Consider the following 20,257-nt stretch of genomic DNA (forward strand, 5'->3'; position numbering starts at 1 on the left):
GAAGGACTCACACACCTCCAGCTGGATGTTACATTAAATGTGCAGATGTTGATCAGATAGATGATTATAATTAATGTGGCACATAATACAACAGTTTGCTTTCCAAAATTAAAATTTATTCCACAATAACAGCAAATTTACGAGACAATGGAGAGGCAGGATTATATATGATGTCCCTCAATGACATTGCATATTGTTTTTGCTACCAATATTGTTTACAAACTATATTTGGGAAACTGATTGGTGCTAATTTGCTGTATACATTGCTGTATACATTGTTAAATCTGATTATAATTTTTTTTATCCTTAAATGTTCATGATATACAGCGCGTGTATTTTTTTGTATGTTTTCACGAGTGTTACGTCTAACATGGTATGTTATGATAAAATCATTCACATTCCAAACCAGCAGGTGGCGACAACACAACTGGTACTTTGCTGGTCGGTCGGCATTTTTTGAAAAACAAAACGAAGAAGAAGCATTTTGTACTTCCGGTGTGCCATAGAGTATTGACCATATTCTAGGTTTGTGTTGTACTAATTCCCCCTTGACAAGCTTAACTAGTTTCGTGTCTGAGCGTGTAAATTTCAGGAATGTAAAGATACGGTTGTTTACTCATGTAATCCCTCTTTTCCATTGCCAGCAATTCCTTGTCCCTCATGAAGTAAGACTCGTTTTGTTTGACACAAATATCGCTTGTATCGCTGGTTAGCTAGTTGACGTTAGCTGGTGGTCGTGTTAGTGGTAAACTAGAAGTTGCTCCTTCTAGTCTTGCATGTTAGGCTGAAGTAAAACCGTTAATACGATTGCGGTACCCTAGACCTGGTAAATAATTAAATGACTTTCGTTTTACGACGGTGCCGAACGGCGTGTATAAACGATTTTGTACGTCAACATGTCATGCGTCATAAGATGGCATGCTCAGTTAACCGTAAGAATTTCTGCTTCCATTCGAAATCTTACTGGACTGGACACAAAGGAAAATGTTAACTGTATGTTTTTATCGTCACGAACAGAATACGTGCAATTATTCTATAAATTTGCTCATGTGGAGCTCTTTCACCAGACATATCTTAGCCGTCCTTAAATGTTTTCCGAGTGAAGGCATTGCTAAACAAAACGTTTGGCTGGATGCATTAAGAGTGAGTGTGCTAAAATTGTTGTCAATGATTGTGGAGTTATGGCATTGAGTTCTCGTCAATTTTGCAAAGCGTATCAGTCTGTGAATAAAAAATGTCGTTAGCAACAATATTAGCAGCGTTAAATGTCAATGGATCTGAAAAAAAGAAATCACAATTTGAGTACTTTTGTTTCACTTTGGTTTCCAGCATTTATTGCGCCATTCACTATAATAAGATGCAATGCAACCACAATTAAATCATTGTTCTGTTTCAGTAAGACTCAGTATTTTGGTCAGAACCCTAATAATAACTTTATTTTCCTTTTGCCACTTCTGTGATCTCTTCAAGTGTGTATGTGTGTTTGTGTGTTGTTGTGATGAAGGTGGTGGAGAGTGGATGCTGATGGGGGACGAAAAAGAGACCTGGAAAGTTAAGACTCTTGAAGAAATACTACAGGAGAAAAAACGCAGAAAGGCATTGGAAGAGCGAACAGAAACCAAGCACTCGAACAATGTAAAGTATATCCAAAGATCAACATATCCATGAAATTCATAATTGAAATAATCAATCAATAATCATAATTGAAACAATCATAATAGTGCAAAATATTTTGCACTTTTGAGAATGGTGTAAGTTAACTAGCTGCTGTTGAAATATATATATATTTTTTTTACTGCAATGTCATTTTGAGTGTGACTCCATTCATCAGTAATTCTTATTTGTCTTTACCGCAGATTTCCCAAAGCATTGTTCCACAGGCGGATGCTCGGGAAGCCAAACGTGAGACCCCGGAGGAAGGAGAACTGCGGGATCAAAGGATGGAAATAACAATTCGCAATTCCCCCTACACTCGTCAAGATTCCACAGAGGACAGGTGCTTGTGCTAATCATCACACAGCGAAATACAACAGCACAAAATCAAACTTAATCCTTTCCGTGAGACTGTGTAACCTCAAGTTTGTCTAATTTCAAACCGTCATTATTAATTGCTCTCGGCATATTTTCCCTGCTATTGGTTGAACTCCAAATTGTGCCACTTTTGGATTGTAAGACTTAGGAGGTACAATTGTATGCAACATCAGAAAAATACTGCCTAATATGATCCATTCTTGTGGTTGGGAAATTCATCCCCGCAATAACATCAAATATTCTATCTTGCTCTTGTTAAAATGACAATATCTTCAGTCTCAGGGGACATTGTTGTTAGAGAAACATCAGAGTCATATTTTGTTTGTATTTCTTATACAGAGGAGAGGAAGACGATTCCCTAGCTATCAAGCCTCCACAGCAAGTTGCAAGAAAAGAGAAATCTCATCACAGAAAGGAGGAGAAAAGAAAAGACAAAAGACGTCATCGCAGCCACTCGGCCGAGGGTGGTGAGGAACATCATTCCATAGGTTTTGTATCACTAAGTGCGCCTCTGCATCCACTGAAGGTGTCTTCCCTTGCAGCAGGGAAGCATGCACGGACCAAAGATAAAGAAAGGGAGCGAGATCGCAGAAAGCGTCAGTGGGAAGAAGACAAAGCGCGACAAGACTGGGAGAGGCAGAAACGAAGGGAACAGGCCAGAGCTCATTCACGCAGAGAGAGGTGAAAACTATGGAAAAGTCACTGTGCTAGAGTTTTTGTTTCGGAGTTGTGAAAGTTATCACATGTTCCTACTGGAGAAAGCTGTCTTGCCAATTACCGTATATAGAGTGCAAGGCAGCACAGTATGTTTAATATAATACCTTGTGTGAATAGTGTTTGAAGCATTTTATTTTGTGAGCGCGCACTGGCTTGTATACCAGTGAGCGCAATAGAATACATTTTACAGTACTTTAAAAACAAAGTGTAGCCGCGTCAGTCGTTTAGCATTGTTGCAGTTCTAACTGTGTGATACATGTTTAGTAGTAATGTTTCTAACCATCAAAAATCTGAATTGACAAAATTGGGCTTCTGGTTGTCCGGACAGACCCCGACTGGAATCTCCCGGGTTTTTTTTGGACCACAGGGACCGTCTGGAACAGCAGGAGCGGCAGCGAGAGCGCGACAGAAAACTGCGCGAGCAGCAAAAAGAGCAACGAGAGCTGAAGGACCGAGAGAGGAGGGCTGATGAGCGACGCAAAGAACGAGAGGGTCGACGAGACGGTCAGTAGTCGAATCCGACTGGTAGTCCTGGACGGTTCATCGATCACTCTCGAGATGTTATGATCATATATTTTTTCACATTATTAAGTCGCAAATAAAACCAAACTCTTTGGTCCACAGTGCCTTCACACCACCGAATGTTACCAGATGAGTACGGTGAGAAGCCGAAGCAAAGTCACCGCAGTCGCAGTCCTGCTCATCTCCCTCGAGAGAAAACAGAACCTGGCGAATTACGGAAAATCAGTGAGCACAATAACAACATTTCCTTTAATGCTGTAACAAAGAGTTGGGTAACTCGTCTTTTGCTTGCAGTGTCAAAGGAAGAGAGGGCTGATGTTCAAGACCTACTCGCAGACCTCCAAGACATAAGTGACAGTGAACGGAAAACCAGCTCTGCTGAGTCTTCCGGGGGTAAGGCATTATCATTGCAAGCACAAAAGTAAAGTAATGCTCGCTTCAGGTGATCAGCAGGGAAATTCTCTTTATCTAGCATCAAGATCTGGTTCTGAAGAAGAAGAGGGGGAGGAAGGGGAGTCCAGCAGCAAGACTGAGGGTGAAGAAGAAGGGGAGGAAGAGGAGGAGGAGGGAGAGTCAGTCTCAGTGTCTGGCTCAGAAAGGACTGAGCAGAGTGCAGGTAAGCAACAATTCCACATTGTTGTACTCTAATCCAAGGGTGTACCGCTTAACAGAAGGGAGACTAAAAAAAAAAAAAAATTCAACGAAGTCTGCCTTTTTGCAGAGGAACTGACTGATGAGGAGCAGTCAGAAGAGGACTTTGAAGAGGAGCAGGAAAATGGAAATCACATTCCTGCAGGTCAACTACTGATCCTAATAGAACATTTTGTCATGATGTCTATCAGTTCATTTCGTCATGCCGCTGGCCACTATATATCTTAGTCCTTTATTCTATTCCTGATGTTCTGCACTTCATTTAGTTTTGTACATCTGCCTTGAAGTTAATAATTTATTAGATTAGAGTGGTCAGTGAGTCAATAAATTACATTTGAGTCACAAAATGTACTTCACATGTACCACAAGAGGGCTTTTGAAATGCCTGCCCAGGACTGGCGGGCACATCTGTGATCCAAATGTAAATGTGAAGGCAGACCACTGAATGTTTTGGAGCCAAGCAAAAAAAAAAAAAAAAACCCGCCTGTAATCATTTTCAGATTCACTCTTTCACCGCAGACGCTTTTACTTGCTTACTTTAACTGGTGTGATACTGCACATTATAGTTAGAGTAGTTAAACACCGGCCTGTTATTCTTCATTCACAGTTGTGTTTTGTAGTGTGATTCAGGTGTGTGAGAATAATTAGAGTCCAGTATGTGCATGCACCTTATCTTCAACCTTCATTCAACAGTACCAGAATCCCGCTTCGACCACGACACAGAGGAAAGTGGCGAGGAGATGGAAGATGAGGAGGAAGAAGACGCAGGGGATGGTGACCCTACGCCGCTGTCACAGACTCATTCACGTTCCCCCACACCTGAAGGAAACTATATTCCTGACTCCCCTCCGATCTCACCTGTGGAGCTCAAAAAGGAGCTTCCCAAATATTTGCCTGCTTTACAGGTAATGTCAACACATCACACTTATTTAGCGTTGAGAGCATGAACATATCATAGTGGTCTCAGCTCGAATAGACCCTTGACCCCCTTATTATTTGCATCCACCTAGCCAAATAAACTCGGTAGCTCTTCATACTGTAAATAATTGTGTTGCTGTTTTGAAGGGTTGCCGTAGCGTGGAGGAATTCCAATGTCTGAACCGAATTGAGGAGGGAACGTACGGTGTGGTGTACAGAGCCAAGGACAAAAAGACCGGTAAGGGAGTCGACGTGATGTGGCTGTAGGTTTTGCAGATCACACGTGTGGACTCATGAGTTACATGCTGCGCTCATGTTTAGATGAAATTGTGGCATTAAAAAGGCTTAAGATGGAGAAGGAGAAGGAGGGCTTTCCCATCACGTCTTTGCGGGAAATCAACACCATTTTGAAAGCTCAGCACCCCAACATTGTCACAGTGAGGGTAAGGAAACATCTTTTCATCAATGTATTCTTTTCCAGAGTCACGCGTTGCCTTTTAAGTGAGAACAATGTAACGTGTTGTAGGAAATAGTTGTTGGAAGCAACATGGATAAGATCTACATTGTGATGAACTATGTTGAACATGACCTGAAGAGTCTGATGGAAACCATGAAGCAGCCTTTTCTGCCAGGTGATAAATCATCTCGATGATTATAAATGATGCGTATCACAATTGTTACCTGCTGAAACGGCGCCGTTCAACCTTCTTGCAGGAGAAGTAAAGACGCTGATGATTCAGCTGCTCCGAGGAGTTCGTCATCTCCACGATAACTGGATTCTCCATCGGGACCTGAAGACGTCCAACCTGCTGCTCAGTCACAAGGGCATCCTTAAGGTGGCTTTGCTTTCATGAACTATGAAGCATACAGGGTTTTTTTTTTTTTCTATCGCAGTACCACAAAGAATATGTTTGAACCTAAAGACTAAACATTTTTTGATGGGTGTAGGTCGGTGACTTTGGATTAGCCCGTGAGTACGGTTCCCCCCTGAAGCCCTACACTCCCGTTGTGGTGACCTTGTGGTACAGATCACCAGAGTTGCTGCTCGGAGCCAAGGTAAAAGCACATCTTCACCAGACACATGCATGGCAGCCACTCACACGACAATGCACTTAAAACATAGGGATCATGTCGTCACCGCTGATATTATTACCCCCAAATATAAACCAACATCTGCAAATCACTTAGCTTATGGAAACCCAATTTTGACTTTTACGCAAAATGATTTACACATGTAAAAAGGTCCAGCGGTCGTCACAGCACATCCACTTTCACAGGCGAGACAGACCGAAGTCGGAACGTGCCAGGCAGACTGTCTGCGTTGTGTTTTTATGGACTGCCACTGTGGTTTTTTTTTTTTTTTCTTTCTCCTTCTTGCAGGAGTACTCCACAGCTGTCGACATGTGGTCTGTGGGCTGCATATTTGGAGAGCTCCTAACCCAGAAACCTCTTTTTCCTGGAAAATCTGAAATCGACCAAATTAATAAAATATTCAAGGTAAATGTTCAGATTTATCATCACTGTAAAGGTGTTTAGAAACGGGTACATTTTGCAACCGCGTGTCACAGAGGTGAGCTCGCGGCGCAGCTCTGCAGCGGACCACTGGGTGGAGCTGCTGGATCGAAGCGCCCAGGGGACGAAACCAAGAAAGCCCACCCTAGTTGTCTGACTGAATGAGCTTGGCCTCATTCAGGCTTCTCAAATTATCCTGCAGTCATTTACCTGTGATGAAGCTTTTGAACACGTGTGGTTGAGTTGAAATATCCATCTGCCCTTGCAATAAGAGGGGGCCCTGTGTTGTTTGTGTGGTCTTTAGGATCTGGGGTCACCCAGCGAGAAAATCTGGCCGGGCTACAACGAGCTGCCTGCTGTGAAGAAGATGTCTTTCACAGAGTATCCCTACAATAACCTGCGAAAGCGCTTTGGTGCGCTGCTCTCGGACCAGGGCTTCGACTTAATGAACAAGTGAGTTTATTTCAAGCTCGATTGAAGTCAGTGCTAGGGGCCCCAAATCTGCTCACTGCAGTCTGACTCACTGTGGCAAATTTTAGGCTTGTGTTCTGGTCATACATCAGAAAAGTTGGCATATTTGTGTCGTTCTTCTACATTATGACGTGAAGTAAAACCTTCACCGACAATGTTTTTAGTCATTACTGACAGAATACCGAAATCAGATGTGAGCCACATTCAAATATCAAACAGATACGTCAGTTACAATCAGCAGGATTTGACAGTGGAAAAAAAAAAAAGCGCGCTCCTTCACATCAATACGTTCTTACGTTGTTCTTTCCGTCGGTGGCTCCAGAATTTTTTATTCGCGTCGTGCTTTTCTGGCCGCCTCGCTTAAAACATGACAACAGTAGTGGACTGGTGATTCATCAACCTGCCTGTGCTCCACCCCCATGTTCTGTTTCGCAGATACGCTTACCAAGGTGACGCTCCATACTACTAGGAAATGTTTTCACAAACATATCTATGATAAATTGGACCTTGTGGTTTCCAAGAGCAATTCATCTGGCAAAGTCAGTGTTGTTGAGCAGCTTCTAGCAAGAGAAACATGCCGAGATATTTACTCCCACCCACAGAGTCATTGCACGCACCTGCAAAAGACCATCCTGCTCGGTGTAGTCTGGCAATTATAGTTCACTGGAAGTTTTTGCCCCCCCCCCCCCCCTTCTAGCCGTAAAAAGACAGCCCGGAGAGACTCAGCCCATGTGAGGTCGACTCTCTTGTTTGAAAAGCGTCAGACAGAACCGCTGAATAAATGTTGAAAGGTATATGTTGGCAACGGAATGTGTTTCCACAATCGCACACTGGTGCGTGCGCAAACCTTTTAAGTCCAAGCAAGACTTTGATATGCAGTCGGGTTCAATCGCAAGTTAACGCTCAAGCGTTAACACAATCTCCAAACCGAAATATTCCCACCCTGATGTAAAGAACCTCTAGAGAAATATTTCCACTAGCAGTGACTGTTCAGCGGTGCTTCATAAGGACACAATTGTGTGCACGGCGTCGAGTATATTGAGTATTCCGTGCGTCACCACGGCAACGGGGGGGGGGGGGGGGGGGGGGGGCGCTGTGCTAAGGTCCCCAAGCAGCGTGGAGTGAACACAAAATTGAACACCTATAAAAATGATATAAAATCATCTTTTGCATGTTTTTTTTAGCAGTGGAAGCACATCATCACCAAGCTACCTGATCACACTTTGTAGGACTGCCCTTCAGTGTGTTGACGTGCAAGGTTTATGAATGTTCTGAGCTCTCGGTTATGTGGCAACATAGTTTTGACTATGCGCTGTCTGCACAAATGTTGTGCGCCTTAGCTCGTGTTTTTTTATTTTTATTTATTTATTTTATTTTCTTCCCCTTAAGTCCACAAAGAGGACTCTACTGAAAAGAAGAGGGCAATAAATCTCAAGTGCCCTGGCTGTTACGGTGTCTTCACATGAAGTGACTGTGGATTCTATTCCAGATTCCTCACCTTCTGTCCCAGTAAGAGAATCTTGTCGGACGAGGCGCTCAAGCACGAGTACTTCCGGGAGACGCCGCTGCCCATCGACCCATCCATGTTCCCCACGTGGCCGGCTAAGAGCGAGCAACAGAGGGTAAAGAGAGGCACCAGTCCTCGGCCGCCCGAGGGAGGCCTGGGCTACAGTCAACTGGTAAGGCCATTAAGTCCAACTTTCTCCATTACATAAAGCTGGTAGTCTTTCCGAAGGCTGCCTGTGTTAAATAGATTAAAGGCCGACAAGCCTCTGCTTTGTGTCTGCTTAGTTCCTTCTCGTGTTTTCCATGATGCGCAGCCCGACGCTTCTAATGTTTTCTGCAGTGGTACTACCCACAAGGAAGTTCAATTTCCACGATACGGGAATTGTATCTTTTGTAATACCCACGTCAAAGAATATCTTGTGACATAAGAGTGGAGGAGTTGAGAATGATAGAATTGATCAATTTATGCTTTGTTCAAAGTACAGTCCGCTAGAGTAGTACTTTATTTGTTCCTGGATGCGGGTTACAGGGTGAGCACCGATTTGTTCGCTCAATCTGTCAGTCTTGCCTCTCCTGAGCAGATCACAGTGTAGCAGTCCCACATTTATACTGTGAAGCATGCAGCAATCTGGCTCTTGATAGTTTAAAGAAGGGCTGCATCGAAACATTATTTTAATAATCGATTAATCTGTCAATTAATTGATGAATCAAATAAAAAAAATATCTCGATCCCGTCATTCAAAAACATTGAAGATTCGACAGTGCACTATTATGATTCAAATATTGGTTCTGTCTAACATGTCAAATAGAGAAAGTTGTTGCTCATTGTTTTCCAAAGTAAAAGCAGATGTTTCATTTTGTCATTCTTTATGGTGGATTATACAAATCGGACAATATTGTCTCTTGATTATCTGAAATTCTGAGCTGAACAGTTTTGAATAACAAAAAGATTAATTGATAATAGTTGTCCTTTAATTATTCATCTTGCACCTCTAATCAAGGAACTGACAGTCCTGGAACTTTTCGGATCCACATAGTATCGTCCAATTTATGTTATGAAAAGACTAGATGTTGAGTTTGAAACCCATGCTGGAATAATTGTCGCTACTATAAAAAATATCAACACTGTTTGTATTTAGTTGTACTATTTAATGTCTTAGCTGTCATATATTTTCCAACAATTGTGTTATGATGTGGATCATGTCCCTATTGTTAAACTTCTGCCATGTTGTTTGGCACTTCTGACTGCAGGGGGGGGATGATGACCTCAAAGACACAGGCTTTCACTTGACCACCAGCAATCAGGGAGCGTCTGCAGTCGGTCCTGGATTCAGCCTGAAATTCTGAGCATGCTCCCTTGGCCTCATAAAGACGAGCGCACCCATGGAACGCCGCTACTGGAATGAACTGCAAAGCAGATCAATACGCCATCAGCGCCAACTTTTGACGAGGACTGTCTCACACAAGAATGGTTGGCTATGACGTGTTTCAAAATGTTCAACTCTCCTTCACCTGTGTTATCATATTTTAGGAGTTTAGTATATTGTATTAGTTTTGCTTTTTTTTTTGTACGTTTGAGAGAGGTTCCAATTTTATGAATGGTGATGACGTTGTGTCAGTGATGTGAAATTGTTGACACAACTTCTCAAAACTCAAATGATAAGGCAATATTTTGTTTTTTTTTTAACAAGAAATAAAGAAGAATAATTGTCTATTTTGTAATTGGATTGCTTTGCACACACAATAGTGCTTTGCCAGAGCGGCAGGAAAAAAACACCCCCTCTTTTGAGCTGTCCAAGATGATGTCATTCTGCTTGTCGCCACGTAGTCTTTGCTCTGCCATTTCTAATTAAATGGGTCTTCAGTGATAGAATTGAATAAATCAACTCTTGGATTCATGGCCCACAAAAAAAAAGAAAAAAGCGGCACACGTCTGCTCAGTCCAAGATGTTGTGACGCTTGAACAAAACAGACAGACAAAGAAGTCATTTATTGAGTCTGATCGGTCCCCCTGCCGTGGAGCTCTTGTGTTCAGCGTTCCACCTGGTGCGTTGAAGAAGAGCAGCTGGTCGGATCATGTGACTGATGGTGTTTGGCACGAGACCGTCTGAGGAAAGCAAGTGAAGCGTGTGAGGTGTTCCACATGTGCTTGCAGGTCCAAATACTGTACTTCCAAAGGCCAGAGGAAACACTGCTTGTTCTTCATTTTAAAAGAACTCTTTTGGCCCAGTGTGTACATTGTCGTACAACTGGCCTTCTGTAACCTCACCCCGAAAATAATAAAAGCCACGCTAGATATATTGGGTTTTCGGGGATGGGTCGTCACTTAACTGAATCCCTCTATTGTGGTTTATTTCATTGATTTTTGAATTAAAGCACTGGAATCAGTTTGTTTTCCATCTTTAATGGTTATTATTCCAAGATGATTATGCTGGCCATCCATAATGTAAAGAGATCCAATACAAGAACAGTTTCAAATGTTCAGACCCCCATCCCCACAAAAAAAAATCGAATTTCTGTGTTTTTAATGAGGAAAGTATCACTGTCTAATATTGTACTTCATAGAAAACTGAGGAAATGCTATCAGTGGGAATGGGAGGCTATTCTTAATTTTTTTTTTTTGAAATACACAAACTTAAATTACAATACCAAAAACAATGTGAGGATGCGCTGTGGGATCTCCCAACTGTTTTTAGTGCCCAAAAATACTTAAGATCATGAATTGTTTATTTTCCTCACGTCATGAAATGACATTTGCACAATGACTGTCAACAATACATGGAACAGAAAGTACAAAAGAAATATGTGCCCAAGTGAATGAAATGAGCCAGTGAGGCCTTCAGAAGCGCACACGCACTCTCCATGAGTAATTGGTGAGAACTTTGTCTTTCTTCTTCACGATGCAGGTGTACGTGCCCTCGTTGATGGCATTGGCCACGATAGTAATGTGGTCGTCCTTCAAAGAGATGTAATTTGGGTGGGAGAACTCCAGAAGCTCGCCGTCCTTGTACCAGCTGAAGGTTGGGAGATGGCACTCAGTGAAGAAGCAGCACAACAAATGAGGTGAGGAAAATGGTGACGGTACTCACAATACTTTGCCTTTCTTCGATGCTATTTTTTTCCCGCAGCGGAACGTCAGCTTTTTTCCCTCGACCACAAGCTTGTGTTTGGTCCTCGGAGGTGCCGGAGTGGGAGCCACAGTTGGGAAAGGGAATTCTGAAGGGGGAAAAAAAAAACGTCAATTATGTACTTGCTGGCCACAAGTTTTAATGTAGTTAACATCAAAATATTGCGACTGATTGTCATTCTTAGAGCTTGCAGAGATGCTCTTGCGAGGTAAGTTTCAAATTTGAATTTTATTTTCTGATTGGGTAAGTTTCGCAGGTTGTTTAATGTAAATGCAGACCCGTGCTCCATTTCAGTGTTTTGTTTGCAAACTGCTAAAAGATAGAAGAAGACAAAAACGGCAAAGCATTGATTAAGACAGTTGGTGAAGATTTTTGGATGCAAGGCTATGTGAAGTGCGTGTGAGTGGTGTGTGTGTGTGTGTGTGTGTGTGTGTGTGTGTGTGTGTGTGTGTGTGTGTGTGTGTGTGTGTGTGTGTGTGTGTGTGTGTGTGTGTGTGTGTGTGTGTGTGTGTGTGTGTATACATTGATGTGTACGTGCAGTATATGCGTCCGACTAAATGTAATTTGAATCGTATCACAACTCACGTGGGAAATACGTGTCACATTCTATTTTATTGAAGAAATGCACACCCCTACTTATCCCAATAAAAAAATGTATTTCTTTTTAATAACTTCTCTCTGAGCTATGGCCAACCTCGCTATCAAGTGAAAGTCCGCTTAGAGAAGAGTCACTCTCTCTAATGAAGCAGAAATCCAAATTGACCTGGTGTGTCTCTAACCCTGGAGCCACAGTCTAAAATTCCAGCGGTTTTGGAAGGGCTCAGGAATTTTCCACAGCCGTACGACGTCTCCCAATCAACAATGAAGAACAGATTAGAGTGAGCCAAGGAATCGTATCCTCCTGCCTCCCCGCTCTGTCCCCTGTTGACGGCCGAAACATCGGAAAGCAACAACAAAGCGGGTGGAGCCATTTTGTGTTGTGCAAGAGGGGATCTCTGACATGACTTTGTAGCAAATCTACACAACTGACTCATTGTTGTCATTGATTTGCTATGAACCGTGTCTGCAGAACTTATATCGTATCGGTACTTTTACTAGTTTGGACTCACATTTCTGCTTTGGCAAACGGAGATAAAAAAAGTCTTCAAACTTCCCTCCCTCTCCTTAGACCGGCGCTATCTTACCATAACAGAAATCACAGCTGGAGGGGCAGTGCTTCTGCATCAGCTTGCGCTTGCTTTCACAAAAACCTTTACGAGCCCACGCCGGACAAATGAAGAACCGGTCCAAACATCCTGGAGAAGACAGAGGAGCAAAATAAATGTGAGCAAATACTCTCAATTCAACACATGCCAAGTGGATCATGATAGCAGTCAGTTCTTAATCCTTGAGAAATGACGACAGACACAATTTCCACTGTCGTGTTCTAATCGAAAGATTTGGATCATTACCGTAGAGACGGTGCAAACCCCACACTTCGTCCTGCGTGATCAGCTTGCGGCCGGTCAGCGTTGCATTCAAGTGCATGATTGCTTTCGGGTCTCTGGAGTGCATAAGTCCCAGCACGTGGCCTATCTCGTGTGTCGCCACGTGGACCAGGTCCGTCAGCCAAACCCCTGCAACAAAGCAAACGGCCGCTTAGCGCGCATTCACCGGAAAACCCCGGCTGAGCGTACCTTTCTTCCAGCTGAACCGCATGTTCCCCAGAATCCAGTATTCATGATCGTCAAAGTGGATCTCGCCTGTCGGCGGGAAAAAGGCGTGAGCCAATTCTCCCGTGATGCCGTCGAAACAGTGGTGCAAGTATGACTGCAGACAGTCTGTGTGGTTGACCGGGTAAAAACCTGCCAAAAACACAAACATGCAACTGTAGCCTCAGAGCCCAAAAGTACTCCCACTTGATATAAATGTACAGATTATGTGGATATAATAAGTCTACACACCCCTGCTTAAAGTCCAGGTTTCTGTTATTTAAAAGAGGCCATGGTAAATAAATAATGCAATTCCTACATCCACCCACCCTTTTTGAAGTATTATTGAGGGCTATGTCAAATGTTATTTTTAGTCAGTGTTGTGGGTCGCTAAAAAACAGTGGGTCACAAATGGCCCCCGAGCCGTAGTGTGGACACACCACATTGTTTCTCTTTGAGAAAAAAACAATGGTATTACATGTCACATGTTGTTTAAAAGCTAGCTTGTGCTTGACTTTTATGCTATCAAAACCATGGTAACCAAGTAACGTAACCTCCAAAAAAAAGTAGGATGGAGGTTGTTAAGCCTCTGTGTTTTTGATTCAAAAATGTCATGAGGCACAATGGCACAAAATGAGTTGGAGGTCCTCTACCCACCGATCTTAATGTCCGCCTCCTGGTCCGCTGGCACCTCTCGGAAGCTGAAGGGTGAGATGTCGCTCCACATGGTGAAAGCCTTGGCAATGCCTCGTCGCGTGTCCGTGGCATTGATCAGGTTTGTAGGGTAGGACAACAATCTGATTCAAAACAAAAGACAATACATTACAGCACAGGAAGATCATACAAGTCATTTTTCCTGTTATTCTACATGTCATCATTTTTATTTGGATGACCTTGAAGTCCCTTCATTTCTAAGTGGATAACACATGGATCTTGTATGCAGGTACAGTGAAACCACGAAGGTCACATGCCCCTCAAGTTTACTGTTCGGAGGTCAGACAACAATCCATCCATCCATCCATCCATCCATCCATCCATCCATCCATCCATCCATCCATCCATCCATCCATCCATCCATCCATCCATCCATCCATCCATCCATCCATCCATTCATCCATCCATCCATCCATCCATCCATCCATCCATCCATCCATCCATCCATCCATCCATTCATTATCTTATTGTATTCACAAGAAATGAAATGGAGCCTTGAGATATAAGTGACAGTTTTTTTTTAGATAGGATATTTTTTTAGTTGTTCCATTTTGGGGGGAGTCTGGAACGGATTACTGGCATTTGCATTTATTTCAATGCATAAAGCTGCTTTGAGATACAACTTTTTAAGTTAGACTCATATCACCGTTTATAGACCAGAGTATTAATTTATTTGAGCAGCAATTAGCTTCCACAGTTACTGTCAAGGTTCCCTAATTGCGTAAAATGTATTCTAAAGACAAACGACGTCTCGATTTTGAACACAGCGGTTCCCCTGCGTATGCAACGACGCTTGGTAGGAAATATTGACAAGGATACTTGTATGTGAGCTTGAACTTGTCCCATTTGAGCTTCTCCGGGGTGAGGGTGTAGCGCTTGTTCCTGGAGAGGTGCAGCACTTGCGAGTGGGCCTCTTTGCGCATTCCGATGAGCAACACAGTGGTGTAAGCTTCTTCCTTGGACAAAGAAAAACCTTTGATTAATCACCTCACACGGGCCCTCAAAGAGAATTTAGGACTTTGGCGGCAGCTCGAAGCAGGTTTGAGGAAGCTTGCTCGGAAATTGAGGGCGATGGATTTTTGGCAGAATACAAGCGTCAGAAGGCTTGCAAGTATAAATTCCATTTGTCATATAACGGTAACAACAGTGCAGGGTTGCTACTATTTCACTGCCTCGCAAGTGAGACACTTACTATGTTTTCATGCACTGGAATTCCATCCCACGGAAAATGAAGAGGTCAGCAGTGAAAGTGCTTTCCAAACATGAAGTATGATGGGGCTTTGGAGTACAAATTCCAGGTAATAACACCTGGATTACAGACTTTTTGTAAACCTTGATGGTTCAGTACTCTCATAAATAAACTGTGACTTGACTCAGGTTTGACTTGGCAGCAATATTTCATATGGTTATGCACTTTGACTGAGATGGCATTGACTTTCCCAACTATGACTCAATGCTTCTCTATCACCTTGATAAAGATATTACAGTACAGAGGTAGCTTGAGATACCAGTCAATCGAAACTATTCTTCAAAAAAGACACTCCGAGCTTTTCCTTGACGTTTACTTTTGAACTAAACCTTAAAGTCAATTCCAAGTTCTGTATTTACAACAGCCAGATACGTTGGCTTTAATAATGTCAATTTAGCTTCATGCTAACAAACAATGCAAAATTCCATAGACAGGTTAATGATGAGCATGAGTGTGTCTGTCGCAGCGAAATAAGTCTTTGCACAACAGTCGTGCATTCTTTATGCTTTGTCTTTTACGCCATGGTGTCAACTTACTATGCTATTGTGGGAATAGTTTGAAAAAGGCCCATACTTGGATACATTTGGAGTAGAAGAACTTCAAGGAAATCTTCCCACAAGAATGGAAGGTTTATACTGTGCATTTGAGACGAACTGCATATTTTGCACAAGTGTCTGCATTGTGATAAGAAATATGCATTGGAAAAACTTGTCAGTCTTTCCTTCAGCTTTATGGAAAACTAGCAAAGAGCACTTAGTCACAGTTACAATTTGCTCGAAACTCTCAGCTTCCTGTTTCTGCCTCACCCAATCAAGATAAATGGATGCAACGCTTCCTTCGCTTCCTTTCCAAAATAGTGAACCCAGAGGACACACGGTCGGTCCCACAATGTACTTGCACGGTTACATGCAAGTGCTTTTTATTCCCCCACTTCAGTTGATGTAAGGCAGGTCCAAGGGACCACCATTATAACCAAGAAGCAATTCGGGGACCACCGCTTTCACGGAATATTGTTTTATTTTGCACCGAAGGAGGATCAACCTGTACAGGTTATTTATTTGCATCTGTATGTCTATTTTGGGAATCTCAGCTACCTTTGACAAAATCTGGATGGGTAAATGATTCACAAAATTAGCTGGAAAATAAATCAAGTCTAAAGAATACATCTATTTGATTTTTAAAAATGTTACAATTATTTTCCATTTCCAATTTCGCGGACCACGTGCAATACCGCCACGGACCACTAGAGGGCCGCGGACCACCCGTTGACAATATCTGACGTAAGGGAATAACATGCTCACTAATAAATTTGAATGAATTCCCCCACCATGTTGCATGTGCCAGCGCCGATATTTCCGACATGTGTAGCTCATTTCAAATTACACATGCTAACAAGTAATGATGTACCATAAACTATGAGGCACTCTAGACTAAACAGCAGACTTGAAGGGTAAACATTTTTGACCAACACTCAGTGAGCATCTTTAGGCGATCAGGTCCTAAATCCTTGAATCGTCTCTATTCTTCCTTTTTTTTTTTTTTTTTTTATATATATTTAGAAGGAAATGAAAAGAGTCATTAGGTACTAATCTCATTTGTCTGGCCGGCCCTCCTGCCGCAGATGCTTATCTCAGGATGTTATGTAACCCCGCAGGAGCACCACTGATTGACACAGAATGAGAGCGTGTCGCGAAGGAAATGAAATAAAGCTATTCCTCATCATTATCACAGCCAGAGGGAGGCACGGTTGGATGCCCAGGCCCAGTACCGGGCCAACAATAAATCAACGTAGACATAGTCAAGGCTGGATCCCTGCGTGAATTGAGTAGTGAAATTTAAATATGCAGCCCCCAGAAAGTGAGATATTTGGTTACTTTAGTAACAAGCCCTGGCAGAAATGACAAAATAGCCAGTCTCGAAGGATGTTTACTCAGTTGTTTCATTTTGTTGGAAAAAAAAAACAACAACAATAGAAAAGATTGCAAGACATGACGCAAAACAAGTCATTTTAAATGGTGACTTTGTAACTTTAAGAAACACCAATAGGAATCAAGAAAACGCGCATATGGTTGTCAGTACTTTCATATTTTTCGTCCAAGCAGTAGAAACAAATATGGAATTACTCAATTTTCAGGGTGGGAAATGGAATTATGAAACAACAAAAGAACACTTTAACACAGCGCGAGCACTCTGTTGCACCACGTCTGGCTTTTCTAGCAGCTGGCAGTCTCAGAGGGACAGACGGACTTTAAGAGTGATAAACAGTACTCTTCACCAATATGGCTCCAGCTTTCTCTGATTACTTTTGCCAGGTCATCTCTGCAGGTTGGAGCCTTTGTCATGAACCATTTTCTTCAACTTCCACCAAAGATTTTCTATTGGATTGAGATCTGGCCAATTTCTTTCATAAAAGGAATGTTTTCACAGTTTTTTTTTTCTCCAGGGCTAAATGGATTAATAATGTTTGTACTGGGTTCAGATTTTAGACAGATTTGACTGCAAGCAACCACCATCTTCTGCAATATGTGTAACGATTCACATTTTTGGGGGAAAATCCTCTCCTTTGTTTGAATTAACATCTCTCATGTTGGAGCCATGTTTCATATCAGTCCACTTGGTGCAACATTTCTCCAAGGTGTAATCACTCCTGTATAACTGTAGACAACTTGAAGACTTCTCATGTGTCCACGTGTGTGCCATTCCCTCGCCCGCCATAGCTATTGGATGATTTTAAAATATAAATAAGCAGTTCAGACAAATAATAGATTCATGTAATAAATATGATAATAATAATGGTGCATTCAATGAATGAATTTCTGCAATCACACAGAAGGTTTGAGGCACACTTGTCATATGAATAAAATACATTGTCCCAATCAAAAACTTCACAATGCCGTCCAGTATGTTAGAGGCCTAGCCTGACCCTAAAAAAAAAAAGCGCAATATGGGAAATGGAAATATAGTATGCTAGAAGACGAAAACATTTGTCCAATAAGAAAAAGGACATGCATTTGTAAGCCTCTTCCGCTTCTGTACGGTATACGGCTGGGAAGAAACAAGTAGTAGAAAAGGTTTAGCAGCACTTATACAGTCCACAAAGCAGTGCACTAGTTGACATCTGCATGCTACTAGTACTAGAGAAGCACTAGACTAGTAGAATTGTGTCACTGCTAGTACTAGTAGCACAATAGTATTAGTAGTAGTGCAGAACAGTTGTTTCCTAGTGAGTTTTAATGATATACCCAAAGGTCAAAAGTGGCACCAGGAGAGGGAAGATAACGCAATGGGTAAGACGTTTGTAAGTCGTTGAACTAGTGTGCTGAACTGTTTGACTTGTGAGGACAGCGTGAACTAGTGTATGGAGATAAAGTTGGATATCTTGTCTGAACATTTGTATGACGGGAACTTTTCTACATTTTCTACCAGTGAGGACAATTTGGACTTTAAGGTGGATATGAATGATAAATGCATCAATGCCTTTCCATACATCTAATGATCTCCATCAGTTTTGAATCTTGAGTGGGAGCCAGTAAGTAAAATGCAGTCGGCATGGTATACCCCAGCAAACGGGAGAATAGAAATGACACCAGAGAGGGTCCCCCCCCCCCCAGCATACCTCGGTCCTCCACGAGGGGAACGCGGCGCTCCGGGGCATCCCTCCGAGCAGGAGGCTGAGCAGGGCGGCCGCCAGCACAGTCGTCCACCCCCACTTCCTCCTCGGACAGCTACCCCACATGGCCGCGGCGGCGGTGCGGTGGCACCTCCCGGAGAACGGCGTCGGAAAACGATCCATCGAGCGGCTACTCCTCGGCCATTGCGCTCGCTCCGCCGGAGCCTCTGCAGGTCCCGAGTGGGAAGGGAAGTGAGTGTATGTTAAGTGCGCACGATGCAGCTCCGCTCGCCTGATCGCCGCGCCGCACCGCGCCGCGCCACAGGCTTGGTTTCACATTACTGCGCACAGGGCAGCAGGTCAAAGTCGAGACGCTCTAATTGGAACCAAACGCGCTCTGTCCATCCTGGAGCCACAGCACACTTCTCTAGTCTGGCTGCAGCCTGGCTTGCAGTAGTAGCACGTGGCCCAAAACTTCAAACTTGGCTTTTAAGTTTTCTATTTTTTTTTCTCGTTATGCAGCTCTACTGCTTTTCGCCAGAGGTGGCAAAAGTACTCAGATTATGTCATGAGCAGGGAGAGGTTAAAAAAACAACCTTGCAGTACTCCATAATGAACTCAAGTTACACAGTACTGCAAACTATGATCATATTTTTATTAAATAATTAACATGATTAAATACAGAAACGTAAGGAAGATTTAGTTTTTGATTGTATACAAATAGTTCAGTCTCTGGATTGCTGGCCTATCCAGCAAAGGTAGAATTAACAAAAGTGAGTACCACCACTCACATATTTGTAAAGAAATGACAGCGTTCACTGGAGCTTCACAGGTTGCCTTTGGAATTCACTTCCACTCCTCTATGTTGACATTCCCCAGCACCTCCACTCAGCATCTTAAATGAGGCTCAATAAGTTTAGGTCTATAGAGACATGCTTGCCTGTACCCTCAGCTCAGTTAGCTGTTTGAAACATAACCCCCACGAATCCTTAACAGATGGAAATCCATCAAGTATTATTTCAAAGTGTTAAGCATCATAGTGCAATACAAACTATGCAAGGTGCAAGTATTTGTATCTGTTTGACATTGTAGTGTGGCTTGAAAAGGTAGGTGAATGTCTGGTTGCCACCTTGCATGTTGAAAAACGTGTTCTCGCAGCTCATGTACGGATGTGCTTTTTTGGTGTTTGTTTTCCAACGTTTGTTCAATACTAAAGAAATTAAAAGTACACAGATGGCTGGGTTTCTGCTTGACCACCTTTGATGGGATTACTGCAAATGTGCAATTGTGTCAAAGCACTTTTACTTGATCGTAGACACATTGCATTTTACCCTGTTTTTTTTTTTTGTGTGAAATGATCCCAAACTAAGTTTGGACATTCTCTGTCCTTTATGCGCTCTTTCTTTCTGGCTTGCATTTACTGGAACATAAATATACAGTGTGAAAAATGATTTCTCCGAAATCCCACATTACAGCAAATAATCAAAATTAGATTTACGTACAAATTAAAAAATCCCTTGTACTGTGCGAGTGGAAA

General features: G+C 42.6%; 2 protein-coding genes across 6 annotated transcripts; one reads left to right on the forward strand and one right to left on the reverse strand.

The window, feature by feature from the left end:
• The first annotated feature begins 420 nt into the window (after nt 1-420).
• Nucleotides 421-10,657, forward strand: cdk11b (cyclin dependent kinase 11B). 5 transcript variants are annotated; one of them, XM_085911695.1, is made up of 19 exons: nt 421-525; nt 1,505-1,635; nt 1,857-1,996; nt 2,371-2,498; nt 2,574-2,712; nt 3,116-3,252; nt 3,373-3,663; nt 3,743-3,886; nt 3,992-4,066; nt 4,615-4,826; nt 4,987-5,077; nt 5,161-5,282; nt 5,366-5,471; nt 5,554-5,675; nt 5,788-5,895; nt 6,220-6,336; nt 6,656-6,804; nt 8,312-8,501; nt 9,580-10,657. In XM_085911695.1, the coding sequence occupies exons 2-19, from the start codon at nt 1,519-1,521 to the stop codon at nt 9,673-9,675; spliced, it is 2,484 nt and encodes an 827-aa protein (XP_085767821.1). In that variant the 5' UTR covers nt 421-525; nt 1,505-1,518; the 3' UTR covers nt 9,676-10,657. The 5 variants fall into 5 exon arrangements, with proteins under 5 accessions (XP_085767821.1, XP_085767810.1, XP_085767829.1 ...); XM_085911684.1 differs by having other exon boundaries at nt 518-665; XM_085911703.1 differs by lacking the exon at nt 421-525 and adding an exon at nt 691-1,143.
• Nucleotides 10,658-10,742: 85 nt separating this feature from the next.
• On the reverse strand, nt 10,743-19,117 carry mmp23ba (matrix metallopeptidase 23ba). The gene is made up of 8 exons (XM_085913682.1): nt 18,727-19,117; nt 14,681-14,817; nt 13,805-13,944; nt 13,133-13,300; nt 12,908-13,072; nt 12,641-12,751; nt 11,418-11,544; nt 10,743-11,342 (listed from the first exon to the last, which is right to left on the reverse strand). The coding sequence occupies exons 1-8, from the start codon at nt 18,901-18,903 to the stop codon at nt 11,168-11,170; spliced, it is 1,200 nt and encodes a 399-aa protein (XP_085769808.1). The 5' UTR covers nt 18,904-19,117; the 3' UTR covers nt 10,743-11,167.
• Nucleotides 19,118-20,257: the final 1,140 nt, after the last annotated feature.

This window comes from Syngnathus leptorhynchus, chromosome 1 (assembly GCF_054491065.1).
Source record: "Syngnathus leptorhynchus isolate UIUO chromosome 1, UIUO_Slep, whole genome shotgun sequence".
Classification (NCBI taxonomy): domain Eukaryota; kingdom Metazoa; phylum Chordata; class Actinopteri; order Syngnathiformes; family Syngnathidae; genus Syngnathus; species Syngnathus leptorhynchus.

What these genes read in the sequence shown, in the direction of transcription:
- cdk11b (XM_085911695.1), top strand. Translation starts at nt 1,519, where the DNA reads ATGCTGATGGGGGACGAAAAAGAGACCTGGAAAGTTAAGACTCTTGAA. An exon ending in GCTCATTCACGCAGAGAGAG is followed by an intron (nt 2,713 to 3,115) that starts GTGAAAACTATG and finishes TTTGGACCACAG; the next exon opens with GGACCGTCTGGAACAGCAGG. An exon ending in CCAACATTGTCACAGTGAGG is followed by an intron (nt 5,283 to 5,365) that starts GTAAGGAAACAT and finishes AACGTGTTGTAG; the next exon opens with GAAATAGTTGTTGGAAGCAA.
- mmp23ba (XM_085913682.1), bottom strand. Translation starts at nt 18,903, where the DNA reads ATGGATCGTTTTCCGACGCCGTTCTCCGGGAGGTGCCACCGCACCGCC. An exon ending in CAGCTGTGATTTCTGTTATG is followed by an intron (nt 11,545 to 12,640) that starts GTAAGATAGCGC and finishes TTCCCCCTTCAG; the next exon opens with AATTCCCTTTCCCAACTGTG. An exon ending in TCGAAGAAAGGCAAAGTATT is followed by an intron (nt 11,343 to 11,417) that starts GTGAGTACCGTC and finishes CCCAACCTTCAG; the next exon opens with CTGGTACAAGGACGGCGAGC.